Source organism: Bison bison, unplaced genomic scaffold, assembly GCF_000754665.1.
Source record: "Bison bison bison isolate TAMUID 2011002044 unplaced genomic scaffold, Bison_UMD1.0 scf7180017864482, whole genome shotgun sequence".
NCBI classification, from domain to species: domain Eukaryota; kingdom Metazoa; phylum Chordata; class Mammalia; order Artiodactyla; family Bovidae; genus Bison; species Bison bison.
In genome coordinates, this window is record NW_011495042.1 from 3,734,601 (window position 1) to 3,751,450 (window position 16,850).

The 16,850-nt window shown below is 44.9% G+C and overlaps 1 protein-coding gene across 3 annotated transcripts in view; it reads left to right on the top strand.

Annotated features, from left to right (window-relative positions):
* Positions 1-8,922, top strand: part of HRH1 (histamine receptor H1) — a 57,182-nt gene extending 48,260 nt beyond the window's left edge. For 2 of the 3 annotated variants that reach the window (XM_010862432.1, XM_010862431.1), the window contains one exon: positions 4,310-7,206. In XM_010862432.1, coding sequence (XP_010860734.1) covers positions 4,344-5,819 — 1,476 coding nt within the window. In that variant the 5' untranslated portion in view covers positions 4,310-4,343 and the 3' untranslated portion in view covers positions 5,820-7,206. Of the gene's footprint in view, positions 1-4,309 lie in introns of all 3 variants that reach the window. The other variant, XM_010862433.1, reaches the window with a different exon arrangement.
* Positions 8,923-16,850: the final 7,928 nt, after the last annotated feature.

The window sequence follows — 16,850 nt, forward strand, 5'->3', positions numbered from 1 at the left end:
AGAAAGAGAGGGGGATGCTAATGAAGCCGTCACAGGAGGCACCGGCGGAAGACTCAGATAGCTGCCCTGGCTGCGGCAGTGCAGAGCTGGAGGAGAACTTGGAAAAACACGTACAGCGAGACTCTAAAACAGACACTCTGGAAGAACCTTTGGAGTTCACCGACTGCACCTATCACATATGCCCCACGAGAAGACGCAGGCTGAGAGATCCCTCCGATCTGTCTTGGTGATAGAGCTGGGGCAAAGTCACTGGAAGGACTGATGCTGAAGCTAAAGCTCCAATACTTTGGCCACCTGATGCGAAGAGACAACTCATTGGAAAAGACCCTGATGCTGGGAAAGACTGAGGGCAGGAGGAGAAGGGGACGACAGAGGATGAGGTGATTGGATGGCATCACTGACTTAATGGACATGAGTTTGAGCAAGCTCCAGGAGGACAGGGAAGCCTGGTGTGCTGCAGTCCACGGGGTCACAAAGAGTCAGACATGACAAGGTGGCTGAACAACAACCAAAAAGTCAGTGCTGTTCAAGTAGCTCTTTTCCAGTGAAGTAACCCAAGAGTTCCTTCCATAAAGATCAAATATCTTAGGGTCTTGTTTTTTGGTTTTTTTTTTTTTGTTTTTTTCAGTTGAAGTATAGCTGATGTACAATATTATGTTTATTATAGGTATAACTTATAGGCACACAGCACGGTGTTTTCGTATTTTTATAGCTTATTTATAGTTATAACATGTTGACTATATTATCTGTGTTGCACAGTGTATCCTTGTAGCTTATTTGTTTTATACACAATAGCTTGTACCTCTTCATCCTGTACCCATATCCTTGTCTTCCCCCTTCCCTCTCCTCACTGGTAATCACTGCTTCTCTTTATCTACTAGTCTGCTTCTTTTTCTATTATATTCACTTGTTTGTTTTGTTTTTCAGATTCCGCATATAAGTGATATCATACAGTATTTGTCTTTGTCTGGACTAAGTCACTAAGCATTTGTGTTTTTGCTGGGTTACTGTTGTTATTCAGTCCCTAAGTCATATTCAACTCTTCGTGATCCCATGGACTGCAGCATGCCAGACTTCCCTGTCCTTCACCATCTCCCAGAGTTTGCTCAGATTCATGTCCATGGAGTCAGGGATGTTATCTAACCATCTCATCCTTTGCCACTCTCTTCTCTCTTTGCCTTCAATCTTTCCCAGCATCAGGGTCTTTTCCAATGAGTCAGCTCTTCGCATCAGGTGGCCAGAGTATTGGAGCTTCAGCTTCAACATCAGTCCTTCCAATGAATATTCAGGGTTGATTTCCTTCAGGATTGACTGGTTTGATCTCGTTGCTGTCCAAGGGACTCTCAAGAGTCTTCTCCAGCACAGTTCAAAAGCATCACTTCTTCAGTGCTCAGCCTTCTTTATGGTACTACTCTCACATCTGCACGTGACTACTGAAAAGACCACAGCTTTGACTAGATGGGCCTTTGTCAGCAAAGTGATGCCTCTACTTTTTAATACTGTCGACTAAAAGATGTGTGCAACTTGAGAGTTGTGAGCTAAGTTTTATTTGGGGCAAAATGAGGACTACAGCCCAGGAGACAGCCCCTCAGATAGCTCTGAGAGACTGCTGCAAAGAAGCAGTTGGGAAATGTCAATATATACGATTTCGGTGATGGGGAAGTTCAATGCAATCGAGAGCTTACACTACAAAAGTTTTTCTGCTAGTCACAAGGAGCTCATGTCACCATGAAGGGATTTAGTGTTTTTCTAAATATGAAGAGATACAAGGATTGGGATCGTGAAATCAGTTCCTGAAAATATCTAACTATCTGAAGACCTGTCCCACCAGATTCCCTGGAGAACAGAATGCCTCACTGCACCCTGGATTCCTTCAACAGAGGGGGTTTCAGGTTAACAGCTGCAGAGGCACAAGGTTCAGTCTCCACAGAGGCAGATGGCAAACGCTTGTTCAGTCACTGGCAGATGCTCTTGGCAAGTACCGATTTGTAGTTGACAGGCAAGTACCAATTTGTAGCTGACAATATGCTGTCTAGGTTTGTCATAGCTTTCCTTCCAAGGAGCAGATGTCTTTTAATTTCATGGGGGCAATCACCATCCGCAGTGATTTTGGAGCCCAAGAAAATAAAATCTGTCACTGCTTCCACTTTTTCTTCTTCTATTTGCCATGAAGTGATGAGACCGGATGCCATGATCTTGGTTTTTTGAATGTTGAGTTTTAAGCCAGCTTTTTCACTCTTCTCTTTCACCCTCATCAAAATGCTGTTTAGTTCCTCTTTGCTTTTTGTCAATAGAGTGGTATCATCTGCATATCTGAGGTTGTTCACTAAGCGTAATACGTTCTAAGTCCATCTGTGTTGTTGCAGATGGCAACTTTTATTCGTTATGGCCGAGTAGTATTCCATTGTGCATACATATATAATATGCGACAGTCTTCTCGATTCATTTGTTGATGGACACTTAGGTTGCTCCAGTATCTTGGCAGTTGTAAATAACACTGCAGCGAACGTTGGGGTAGACGCGTCTTTCTGAGTTAGTGTTTTGTTTTTGTCAGATGTACACCCAGATGCGGAACTGCTGGGTCACATTAGTTTTTTTAAGGCACCTCCATACTGTTCTCGATAATGGTTATACAAATTTACATTCTTACCAACAGTGTATAAGGTTGTCCATTTCTCTACATCCTTACCGACATTATTTGTGTTCTTTTTGCTGATAGCCATCTGACAGATATGAGGTGACATATCATTGTGGTTTTGACTCACGTTTATTTCCCTCATGATTAGTGCTGTGGAGCATCTTCTCATGTGCTACTTGGCCATCTGCATGTCCTCTTTGGAAAAATGTCCATTAGGGTCTTCTGTCCATTTGTTAATCAGGTTCTTTGGTTTTGTGTGTGTGTGTGTGTGTTTCCGATGTTGAGTTATATGAGCTGTTTGTATATATTCAATATTCACCTCTTTGTCAATCATATCATTTGCAAATATCTTCTCCCATTCGGTAGACTGTCTTTCCATTTTGTCCATAGATCCTTTTGCTGTGCAAAAGAATTCAAATTTAATTAGGTCCATTTGTTTTGGACTGGGTTTTGCTTTTTATCTTTAAAAGTCATAAGAATATAGCTGTCTAGCCAAGAATTTATCTGGTGTTGCCTTAATGTAGAAATAATGTTTTTTGCTGAATTATCAAGAGACATTTACGCTGTTAGTATTTCTCAGTTTTCCTTAAACTCATACCACTTTTTGATTGATATAAAAATCTAACAACACCTTCTGTAAGTTTTAATACCAACTGTGACCTCCACCCCAGTTGAGGATCAGCTGTGGCAGTCTGTTCTCAGTATAGTCCCCCAGCAGAGGGTGTGTTACATATTACTTTGCATAGTTTATGTAATGAAAAAAAAATCAAATATAAAAGTGAAATGATAAAAATGCTTTCTCAGACAACATAATCCTATTCCCATTTGAGAACCATTCATCTAAGCAGATTTTCTACATTTATTTCATGCTTTGTGTGCGCTGGTAACCCTCCCTTATATTGGTTAGCAGTGCTTTAGATGCAAGTAAAAACTCTCACAACAGTGACTTAAGCAAAAAAGATATTGAAGTATTTCTCATAATAACCAGCCTGGTGGAAGAAGACTCCAGGGTCAGCTCAGCAGCTCAGTAACAACTAGACTCTGAGTTGGCATCTCAGTGGTTTTCTTGGTGTTTCCCTGATGGCCCCAAGATGATTGCCATTGCTCCATGCATCACTTCCTATCACAAAGAAGAGGGCGAGTAGGAAACACCCTTGTATTCATGTTGCTCATTTGTCAGAGAGGAAGAACTTTTCCAGATCCCCAATTCTGCCATGAGACTGCCCCATCTACCTCGTCAGCCAGAGGCACGTCTCACATTCACTCCCAGACCAGCCACTGGCAAAGAGAAACAACGGCACCATATGCAGCTTAGACCAATCATGATGCAACCTACCTCCCAGCACGTGTGTGCAACAGGGAACTTGTACAAACCTCACCTCGTTTTAGCCCATGCCCCTCCACTAGAATGTGAGCTCTTTGAGGACAGAGGTTTTTGCTTTGTTCACTGCTGTATTCCCAGCACCCAGTACAGTGCTCAGCGATGCAACGAATAGTCAATGATTGAAGGAAGGAGGGGATGGCTAAGGAGGCAGGGGGTACAGGCTGCAGGTAACCAGCAGTGTCTATCATCCTGATCGCACACAACCATGGTTTGATGCCTGTGACAGTGCTGAGTGATGCTACTGATCACGGGACCTCTGACCTGAATCCTTGTGTCTTTCCCCCCAGGAGTGAGCCGTAGCTGGAGGCTACACTTGTGCCAATGACCTGTCCCAACTCCTCCTGCGTCTTCGAAGACAAGATGTGTGAGGGGAATAAGACTGCCCCTGCCAACGATGCCCAGCTGACACCCCTGGTGGTGGTCCTGAGCACCATCTCCTTGGTCACAGTGGGACTCAACCTGCTGGTCCTGTATGCTGTGCGCAGCGAGCGGAAACTACACACCGTGGGGAACCTCTACATCGTCAGCCTCTCAGTGGCCGATCTGATCGTGGGGGTGGTCGTCATGCCCATGAACATCCTCTACCTCCTCATGTCTAGGTGGTCCCTGGGGCGTCCTCTCTGCCTCTTCTGGCTTTCCATGGACTATGTGGCCAGCACGGCATCCATTTTCAGCGTCTTCATCTTGTGCATTGACCGCTACCGTTCTGTGCAGCAGCCCCTCAAGTACCTGCGGTATCGTACCAAGACCCGAGCATCCATCACCATCCTAGCCGCCTGGTTTCTCTCCTTCCTGTGGATTATCCCCATTCTGGGCTGGCGTCACTTCCAGCCAAAGACCCCAGAGCCCCGGGAGGACAAGTGTGAGACGGACTTCTACAACGTCACGTGGTTCAAAGTCATGACCGCCATCATCAACTTCTACTTGCCCACCTTGCTCATGCTGTGGTTCTATGCCAAGATCTACAAGGCTGTGCGGCAGCACTGCCAGCACCGGGAGCTCATCAACGGGTCCTTCCCCTCCTTCTCTGACATGAAGATGAAGCCGGAGAACCTCCAGGTGGGCGCTAAGAAACCGGGGAAGGAGTCCCCCTGGGAGGTTCTGAAAAGGAAGCCAAAAGACACCGGGGGTGGACCTGTCTTGAAGCCACCATCTCAAGAGCCAAAAGAGGTGACATCTCCAGGTGTCTTCAGCCAAGAGAAGGAAGAGAAGGATGGAGAACTGGGCAAATTCTACTGCTTCCCGCTTGATACTGTGCAGGCGCAGCCGGAGGCAGAGGGGAGTGGCAGGGGCTACGCAGCCATCAACCAGAGCCAGAACCAGCTTGAGATGGGTGAGCAGGGCCTGAGCATGCCTGGGGCTAAGGAGGCCTTAGAGGATCAGATCCTAGGTGACAGCCAGTCCTTCTCCCGGACAGACTCGGACACCCCCGCAGAGCCGGCACCGGCGAAAGGCAAGTCGCGAAGCGAGTCTAGCACAGGCCTGGAGTACATCAAGTTCACTTGGAAGAGGCTCCGCTCGCATTCGAGACAGTACGTGTCTGGCTTGCACATGAACCGAGAGCGGAAGGCCGCCAAGCAGTTGGGTTTTATCATGGCGGCCTTCATCATCTGCTGGATTCCTTACTTCATCTTCTTCATGGTCATTGCCTTCTGTGAGAGCTGCTGCAACCAGCATGTGCACATGTTCACCATCTGGCTGGGCTACATCAACTCCACGCTGAACCCCCTCATCTACCCCTTGTGCAATGAGAACTTCAAGAAGACCTTCAAGAAAATTCTGCACATTCGTTCCTAGGAGAGACTCCCAGGGGATGCAGCCAAGTGACGCTTACTGATGTCCCTGAAGGAAGTGAAGGAGGAAGCCTGTTGCGTTGCCAGGCACCTGGGCCTTCTGGAGTCGGAAGAATGGTCTTAGGGGCTGGGGAGTTTGGAAGGTTCGTAGGCGCAGTGGGAAGAACAGCAGATGGTGGTGGTCAGCAGAGAGATTGTACTCTGAGAGCCGAATGTTTGCAAGAGACTCAGATCTGTCCAAGCTCTCCTGTTTCTCGGGAATGTGGGGGCCTCAGGCTCACACTCTAATTCCAGCTTTCACACTCAAATTATTGGGCGACTCAAGGGACCTGTGGGTAGAGTTCCAGTGGAACTCTGGAGCCTTCTTCAAATGGAGCTCCACGTCTGTGGAGCAGAGACCTTAGACATGCAGATAGATGCTGTCCCTGACCGGGGTCACCTTGAAAGGCAGGACAGCTACTCCACTGTGACTGCCACATCTCAGAACACCTCTCTTCTGAGCCTCTTTTGCAGCTTTCTCCAGATCCAGTGCCTGAACCACCGTGGCTGATTCCACTGTATTATTTCTCACTCATGCACATCTGAAGAGTTGATGGGAAATGATGCAGTCTGCACATCCATCATTTTCAAACCCAAATTCCATTCTCCTATTAAAGAAGAGGTTAAATGCCTCCCTCAAAGAGAAAAGGAATATTTTTTAGATGGTTGTATATTAGAAACGAAAAAAGAGGAGTGGGGAGAAGAAAGCCAATTGCTTGAGGGCTGTGCCAGGTTGATGTCATTTAAGCCCCATGACACCCCACAACAGGAGAATGGTGTTATGAGAAAAGCAAAGGAGAAACAGCGAGGTGCAAGAAGGGACCTGAGATCACACAACTAGTTGTAAGAAAGCTGGAGCAAACATCCTGTGGCTTCAACTCACTGTAACACATTTTCTCCAAAAGGCAAAAATTTGTTCTATTCAGTATACACACACACACACACACACACACACACATTCATAATGCCTGACAGTGGTGGCAGTTCACAGGAGTATATTGAGAGGAAGAACAGCTGACATAGAATGTGGCCACAGAGGTGATACTTGAAGAAGGAACAGTATACTTTTTCATCTGGGAATTCTGCTGTGTTTATCCAAGAAACATCATCATGTACTTTTATGGTCATACTTTTTAAGTCAAAACTTACAAAGGAATGGGAACAGGCAGTTTTAGCTGGTGTTTATGTTGCAATCTGGTTGTGATTTATATGCTAAAACTGGATGTTAAACTGTAATACATGTAGCCAGTGGGAGTGTCTGTACAAGCTGGTGTTTTATGTCTCGTGTTCCTGTTTGCATGATCTGTTAAAATGAGAGATTTTTACCTACTAAAATATGATCTTTGAAGCTATACTGTTATAAGGTTGATTGATTTAATTCTGCCTTTCTGAGTCTCTTGGACTTAAGAAGATGTACTGAAATGTAATGTTAAATGGTACAAGATTTGATACAAGGTTTCCCTTTGGTTTCTGGTCATATTTGTAAATGTCTTTAGAAAAGGACTTACTTTTTACAACAAGCTTCCCTCTCTACTTTGCACCTCCCAAAGCTCTTCTCCTTCAAAACTGGAGGAAGCCAGAGACTTTTATCCTGTTTTGGGTTATCCTGGTCTGTTTCCATGTCAGAAACCAGAAGAGTTGCTTCCTGGGTCCCCTCTGGACCAAGGAGCACTTTAAAGTCTTTCTAGAGACACACCCCACAAAGACAAATGGCTAAGTGCCCACTCCCGATATTGGTGAACAGTTGAAGCATCTAGTGAAGCCAAGTGGTTACAAGTTCAGACCATGGTCAACAAGATCTGGATTTGAATCTGACAAGAACAAAAATGGTCAGGATAATCTGCCGCTGCATAAAAAACAAGGTTCCATGCATTACTGTGTATGGTGTTTATGGCGCTTGCAGGGTAAATGGTACCCAGTGGGGACTCAGAGTTTTAAAGTATACTGAGCATATACTTCATGCTTTACCACTTCTATCTAATCTTTACAACCTTGTGAGGCAGATTTCTGTGGTTTTACAAATAGGTAAACCATAGCACAGAAGGGTTAATAAGAACCGAGTCTAAGACCTGATTCTGGAATGGGCTTCCTTTCCACGGTATCAACCTGTTCTTCCTCCAGCTCTCTGTATGATTGAATTAACTGTTGAATTCATGAAAGGCAGTGGATGAGCGTGCAGACATAACTCAGCCTTAGCCCACTCAGGAAAGAATTAGTGGCTGATGGCTTACACAAAATCCAGTTGAAACCAGGCTCTCTGCTCCAAATAAAAAAATAACTGCCTTCTTGGAAAAGGCTGTTAAGAGAACTTGATTACAGATTAAAACTTGATTATACATTTTAGATTAAAAAGAAGCCACCCCCTTGGGTTTCTCTTTATGGACTTAAAGCTGATGAGCTTGAAGTCAATTCCTCCCCTGACCAGTGTGCGAAGCTTACCAAACATTGGCTTCTTTTTAACAATTTACAGGGTTTACAACAATGCGTGTTGGATGAGTTTTTTAAGAGCAGTTTTCTGCAAGTTGTTAAGTTAGAGTGACAGACATTTGTTTTTCCTCACTGCTGCATGTTGAGGAAGGTTCCATATGCTTTGTCCCCAGATCACTGCTATTGCAGGGAGAGGCCAAGTGGCAGAGAGCGGAGCAATAGAGGTGAAGAGACTGCAGGTGAAGAGGGGAGAATGATGGGTCAAAACACGAGGAAACCAGGGGAGGTGGGGGTGTTACTGAGTCCAAGCTCCTACTGCTCCCGCATGACAGGCCAGTAAATCAAGAGATGAGTTGTTTGAGCAAAGAATACTGACTTTACTTTGAAAACCAATGGACCAAAAAGAAGGTGGACTAGTGTCCCAAAGAATTGTCTTCCCTGAGTTAGAATTCAGGCTTATTTTATACTAAAAGGGGAGGGGATAAAAGAATATATTCTTCACTAATGTGTTCATAGTTTAAATATATTCAAAGGAAGAATAAACCCACCCTTAGCATTTATTTTCATCCTTCAGTTCAATTCAGTTCAGTCGCTCAGTTGTATCCGACTCTTTGCGACCCCACGGACTGCAGCACACCAGGCTTCCCTGTCCATCACCAACTCCCGGAGCTTGCTCAAACTCATGTTCATCGAGTCAGTGATGCCGTCCAACCATCTCATCCTTTGTTGTCCCCTTCTCCTCCCACTTTCAGTCTTTCTCAGCATCAGGGTCTTTTCCAATGAGTAAGTTCTTTGCGTCAGGTGGCCAAAATATTGGAGTTTCAGCTTCAGCATCAGTCCTTCCAATGAATAGTCAGGACTGATTTCCTTTAGGATGGACTGGTTGGATCTGCTTGCAGTCCAAAGGACTCTCAAGAGTCTTCTCCAGCACCACAGTTCAAACACATCAATTCTTTGCGATCAGCTTTCTTTGTAGTCTGAAGGCAATATGAAAACCATCAATTACATCATCATATGAATCTATAAAAGCTTGCAAAGCCATTCCGTCCAGTAGAAATTGCCATAAACTTTCAACATTGCTATGTTAATGTTACTGCAAAGGCTGGGTTTGCCTTTTGGTGCATGTTGAGCCAGAAGACACAACCAAACCCAAGAGCAGGAAAAGGAAGAATTTATTCTTTGCAGAATAAGTATTTATTCCTCGTTGTAAGGAGAACACCAGAGATCTTTCCCAAAGCAGTTGTCTCCCCAACAGCAAAATTGGGGAAAATTTAAGCTAGGGTTGTTTGCATATTCATGAAGGAGCTGGGGTGTTGATTGAAGTCACAAGAATCAGAAAAGGTCAACATCATCATCCTTCAGGTTGCAATTGATCTGGTGACTGAGCTCCTAAGGCTTGGGGTGGGGCGGGGTAGGGGGGGATTGCAGGGGTTGCAAATTAAATTCTGCAAAGCAACTCAAGAAAGTGCTTCAGGCTAGTATTTACCATTGAAACAGATCTGGGAGTCTTTACAACAGGTATTATTTCTGCTTATCATTACTTCTCTTGCTTGATAACAGTCAAGGTGTTCCTGCTAGGGTTTTTTTTTTTTTTGTCTGCTTTTGTTCCCTTAAGATCATTAATTACTGAGACCTGTTCAATGATAAGCACTGTGGCCAGGCTCAGATCACAAAATGACTAAGGCCAAAAATAGCTTCTCTTATGTCAAGAAACCAATGCCTGGTTCTCTTTCTCTGGAGACCTCCTACCTATCTGCTTACACTTATAAAATGTGCGGGGAGCGAGCTCCGCCTCTGGCAAAGGTCATGAGGAAGGAGGCTTGGCATACGCAAAGGCGGGATCAAGCCTCAGGAGTCTCCCTGGAAATTCTTGAGCAATCTACCCCCAAAACCAGAGTCTGCCTACTTTCTGCTTTGTGCTTTCACCTACACCTCTGACTTTACGGGGGGCTGTCCCCCACTACCTCTCTGAAAAAAGAGTTAGCTTACAGCTCCAGTTAATAATTCCTGGGTGTGACAGTGTTTAACCTACAAACTCCTTTGGAAATCCTCTAGCCTGCCTGAATAGGTTTTTTCCGGCCACATGTGATTGTTCAGAGCCTCCCAACTGTGAGAGGCAGGAGATGTTCTAAACCGTCTAAACACAGATTCTTTTGAGTAGTTAAAAGATTGATTAGAAATTGTATTGGTGAAGGGATTTTCACTTGTTGGGCCAATGTTTGCTGCTAAGTTTCCATATCCCTTACCTGCTGTGTCCCTGGCAGTGTATTGATTAATATAATTGGTGTAAGTAGTAGCTTTAATGTTTGTAACCTGGGACCCTTGAGTTAATTCTTTTTCTTGTTGTAGCCCACCACACCTTTGCTCTGTAGGAATGCAACTTTATCTAATGCTTTTGGAGGGTGGCTCCTGACCAATCACCTTTAGAGAAAAATAAGTTTTCTGAAGAAAAGGTCTTAAAATGTTAACAGGCCTCCGGGCCAGAAGATGATGCAAATCACCTAAGCTTTTGCATATGATAAGTTTGCAGGAAGAAAGCCTGGTTTGCTGCCTGACTCTACCCCTTCCCCCATTATCCTCTATGCATAACTTAAGGTATAAAAACTACTTTGGAAAATAAAGTACGGGCCTTGTTCACCGAAACTTGGTCTCACCATGTCGTTCTTTCTCTTACCTTCTGGCTGAATTATTCAGCCTCTTTTTTCCACTGAATTTCCTCACTGAGCTATCCTTATTTCAGCCTCTTTTCTTCACTGAATTTTACTGAGCTATCCTCATTCTATTACTCTTTATATCCTTAATTAACGTTTAATTAAGCAATTGTCTCCTGATCTTCGCCTACGCCGTCTCTCCTTCGAATACCCTGGATCAGCCGGGGCTGGTCCCCGGCAAAAATGTCCATTCAGAAAAATCCACGAGTCTCCAGATTTGGCCATTTGATAAATCGGTCATTTGCTTGGCAGAAGATTGCTTGTCTCTCTTTTGAAGATGGGTCTTCTAGGAGAGAAACATAAGTCTCAAGAGCAAGACGAGGAAGATTCTGGGCTGTCCTGGCTGTGATGCATGTGAAGAGCCGTAAGGAAACAACGCTGCTAAGACCTACATGGCCAGCACATCATGCCACAGTTTCTTGAGCTTACAAAACCTAGGTTGTGCAATGGTTCCCATTGTGCGGGGATGTGTGATGTCCTCAAGTGAGCTGTAAGAGAAGTGATGAAGGTACGCTGACTTGGATCACTGTGGTCTTGAATAAGTGTAATAGGCCTCGCTGCCCCACTATGTCTGAGAATGTTCTGTCTTTTTATGGCTCCTGGTCATGCCTCTTTCTTGAGGCTCACCATCTTGGTGCTCCAGTGGTCTGTCTCCCCAGTACTGGGCAGCAGGGGGGGATCTGCTCTGAGCCTCACCCCAATTCCCTGCTAACATGGAGGCCACATTTGTGACTTAGGTGACCATCTACGTGGGATGCCCAGACCTCATCTAATAATTTAACAAATGCTTTTGAGCACTTCTTGGGCCAGTCCTTGGGACCAGGCCTTAGGAGACAATAGAGGTCATGTCAGATATGGTTTCCACCCCATGGATCTACTACAGGCTTGCAAGTGACAGAAACAAACGTTGTGAATGGCTACTGGCATGTTTCGTGGGATCCAGGAGCACTTGGGATGACCTCACTTCTGAAAGGCTCAAGCCAAGTCAGCTTCTGGAACCTCATCAACCAGAATCCGAGGACATTCCCACTAGAATGCTGCCACTGACTTACATGAATCATTCCTATTTCTACTTGCTCTGAGCATCAGTTCAAAACTCCAAAGCCAGAGTGAAGAATCGTCTCATGTCCGCCTCTGCTGCAATCAGCTCCAAAGGGAGGTGGGAGCAAGTTGGCATAACATGGGCAAAGGACCAACAGTTCCCAGAGGAGCAGGAATCACTGTGAGCAGAGCAGAAACTCTAAAAAAAAAAGACCAAAAAAAGGATTCATTACAAAGATCTTGAAGTCCAGCAGAGGAAATCTTATAAAGAACTACATTCAACTCAGCCTCATAGATGCTTAATTAACTGAAACTCAGGGATAGGTGGGTGTTAGGCACATTTTCACTTAGAAGGTGACATCTCCACTTATCTTTTTTAAAACCAAGTTTATTACATTCAATATATACAGTAATGGATGTGTGCTCAGTCACTTCAATTGTGTACAACTCTTTGCAACCCCATGGACTGTAGCCCGCCAGACTCCTCTATTCATGGGATTCTCCAGACAAGAATACTGGAGTGGCTTGCCATTTCCTACTCCAGGGGATCATCCCCACCTGGGGATCGAACCCAAATCTCCTGTGGCTCCTTCGTTGCAGGCGGATTCTTTACTCCTGAGCCACTGGGCAAGCCTGATGTATACAGTAAAATACACCTATTTTAAATGCAGAGCTCAATACATTTTGACAGATGTGTACAACCATGTCATCTCCATCTCAATCAAAATATAGAAGACTTGTATCACCTTAGAAAGATTCTCAAGTCCCTTTGCAGATAACGCTCTCCTTTAGGCCCCAGGCAGCCACTGAAGTGACTTCTGTCACTATAGATTAGTTTTGCTGATTCTAGAACTTTCTGCACATGGAATGATACAGTATGGACTCTTTCTCCGTTAACATTTTGTCTAAGATTCAACCACATTTCAAAATCGTGTTTTGGAGCCTAAGAGAAAGAGAGAGGATGTTGTCGGGATGGAGACATGAAAGAGCAGAGTGTGCTTTAAACACCAGAATCAGTTTAGTGTGACCGACACAAGCAGTCTGAGCAGGCAGTGGCAGGACAGGAGCCGGATAAAGTGGAGAGAGATGATAACGTTGACTTCTACCTGAGCCCTGCACTCTTGAAAAACAGGGATGGTGAAGAAATCTCCCAACTCTTTTGTCCTGTGGAAATGGTTTACTGCAAAGAAACACCTCTTCCCGTAGGACCTACATAAGATTCCTGATTGCTTCACTCAGTAGCTGTGGCAAGGTGACACACAGTGCTTCTGAATTCCTATTCTTTACCACATAAAAGATTCCCCGAGGTACTGTTTCCACTGATCAATAGAACAAAATGCTGGTCAACAAAATTTTAAACTTCTCTCATTTTTCCAGTCTCCTTCATTTTTGCACACCCTCAGCCTGAGTCTGTGTAGTCAAAGCTATGGTTTTTTCCAATAGTCATGTAGGGATACAAGAGTTGGATCTTGAAGAAGGCTGGATGCTTTTGAAGAACGATGCTTTTGAACCGTGCTGTTGGAGAAGACTCTTGAGAGTCCCTTGCACTGGAAGGAGATCAAACCAGTCAATCCTAAAGCAAATTAATTCTAAATATTCATTGCAAGGACTGATGCTGAAAGTGAAGCTCCAGCACTCTGGCCACCTGATGCAAAGAGTCAACCCATTGGAAAAGACCCTGATGCTGGGAAAGATTGAAGGCAGAAGTTCTGAGAAGGGGGTGACAGAGGATGAGATGGTTTGATGGCATCACCATCTCAATGGACATGAGTTTGAGCAAACTCTGGGAGATAGTGAATGACAAGGAAGTCTGGCATCCTTCATTCCATGGGGTCATAAAGAGTCAGCCATGACTTAGCAACTGAATAACTGAACAGCAACAGCCCAAGGTGAGCTTCCCAGGTGGCCTAGTGGTAAAGAATCTGCCTGCCAGTGCAGGAGACATAAGAGACGTGGGTTTGATCCCTGGGTCGGGAAGATGCCCTGGAGGAGGTCATGGCAGACCACTGCAGTGTTCTTGCCTGGAGAAACCCACCGACAGAGGAGCCTGGTGGGCTACAGTCCCTGGGGTCACAGAGAGTCAGACATGACTGAAGCAATGTGGCACACACGCACAGCCTCAGTCAGCATATGACTCCTTCTGCGAACATGCAGGCCTCAACCGAAAACATCCTCTGACTTACTACTGTTTAGTCAAGCCACCCTTTCTTCCCACTCTTCCACATCTAGTTCTTTCTGGCTTTCTTCACTCTTCAAGGAAAAACTCTTTTTGCCTAATCCCTGAGACACCTGCAAAATCACATTTAGAATCAAACCCCACACCCACCAGCGACACTCAGAGGGCTCAAATAAAACCTTGTGCACACAAGGACGCAGGGACTCCATAGAGAGTGAAGCAGACCTGCCTTTGAGTGTTTGAGTGTCTCCTGCATAGACACAGGTCAGCAGTGGCCTGCTTCAGGGGCAGGGGCTCTGGGTGCAGCAGACCCGGGAGGCGCAGTGTGAGCCCCGCCATAGAGCCACCAAGCAGACAACCCACTCACTGGAGAACAATTACACTGAAGAAGTCCTCACACTGCTGGGAAAGTTCTAGGGCCCACAACAGAATTCCCAGCCTGGAGATCCAGCAAAGGGTTTGAGAACCCCCTAGAGAATTGGACTTTGAAGGCCACTGGGATTTGATTACAGAACTTCCACAGGATTGGGGAAACAGACTTTTGGAGGGCACAAACAAAACCGTGTGTGTGCACCAGGACCCAGGAGAAAGGAGCAGTGACCCCAGAAGACACTAAGCCAGACTTGCCTGTGAGTGTCCAGGAGTCTCTGGTGGAGGTGTGGGTCAACAGTGGCCTGCCATGAGATCAGGGGCACTGAATACAGCAGTACTGGCATAAGTCCTTTTGAAGCAGGTCACCATTACTGCCATTACCCCTACCATAGTTTGGCCTCAGGCCAAACTACAGGGAGGGAACACAGACCCACCAATCAACAGAAAGTTGGATTAAAGATTTACAGAGCATGGCCCTGCCATCAGAGCAAGACCCAGTTTCCGCCATAGCCAGTCCCTACCATCAGGAAGCTTCCACAAGCCTCTTATCCTTATCCATCAGAGGGGAGACAGAGTGGAAACCACAATCACAGAAAACTAACCAAACTGATCACATGGACCACAGTCTTGTCTAACTCAATGAAACTATAAGCCATTCCATGTAGGGCCACACAAGATGGATGGCTCATGGTGGAGAGCTCTGACAAAATGTGGTCCACTGGAGAAGGGAATGGCAAACCACTTCAGTATTCTTGCCTTGAGAATGCCATGAACAGTATGAAAAGGCAAAAAGATGGGATACTGAAAGATGAACTCCCCAGCTCAGTAGGTGCCCAATATGCTACTGGAGATAAGTGGAAAAACAGCTTCAGAAAGAATGAAGAGATGAAGCCAAAGTGGAAACAATCCCCAGTTGTGGATGTGACTAGTGATGAAAGTAAAGTCCAATGCTATAAACAACAATATTGCATAGGAACCTGGAATGTTAGGTCCATGAATCCAGGTAAATTGGAAGTGGTCAAACAGGAGATAGCAAGAGTGAACATCGACATTTTAGGAATCAGTGAACTAAAATGGACTGGAATGGGTGAATATAACTCAGATGACCATTATATCTACTACTGTGGGCAAGAATCCCTTAGAAGAAATGGAGTAGCCCTCATAGTCAACAAAAGAGTCTGAAATGAAGTACTTGGGTGCAATCTCAAAAATGACAGAATGATCTCGGTTTGTTTCCAAGGCAAACTATTCAATATCACAGTGATCCAAGTCTATGCTCTAACCACTAATGCTGAAGAAGCTGAAGCTGAGCATTCTATGAGGACCTATAAGACCTTCTAGAACTAACACCAAAAAAAAAGATGTCCTTTTCATTATAAGGGACTGGAATGTAAAAGGAGGAAGTCAAGAGATACCTGGAGTAACAGGAAGTTCAGCCTTGGAGTACAAAACGAAGGAGGACAAAGGCTAACAAGTTTTGTCAAGTGAACGCACTGGTCATAGCAAACACCCTCTTCCTACAACACAAGAGACAACTCTACACAGGGACATCACCAGATGGTCAATACGGAAATCAGACTGATTGTATTCTTTACAGCTGAAGATGGAGAAGCTCTATACAATCAGCAAAAGCAAGACTAGGAGCTGACTGTGGTTCAGACCATGAACTCCTTATTGCCAAATTCAGACTCACATTGAAGAAAGTAGGGCAAACCACTAGAGCATACAGGCATGACCTAAATCAAATCCATTACGATTATACAGTGGAAGTGACAAACAGATTCAAGGGGTTAGATCTGATAGACAGAGTGCCTGAAAAACTATGGACAGAGATTCGTAACATTGTACCGGAGGTGATGATCAGAACCACACCCAAGAAGAAGAAATGCAGAAGCGCAAAATGGCTGTCTAAGGAGGCCTTACAAATAGCTGAGAAAAGAGGAGAAAGGAAAAGCAAAGGAGAAAAGGAAAGATATATCCATCTGAATGCAAAGTTCTAAAGAATAGCAAGGAGAGATAAGAAACCCTTCCTAAGCGATCAGTACAAAGAAATAGAGGAAAACAATAGAATGGGAAAGACTAGAGATCTCTTCAAGAAAATTAGAGATACCAAAGGAAAATTTCATGCAAAGATGGGCTCCATAAAGGACAGAAATGGTATGGACCTAACAGAAGCAGAAGATATTAAGAAGAGGTGGCAAGAATACACAGAAGAACTCTACAAAAAAGATCTTCATGACCCAGATAACCATGATAATGTGATCACTCA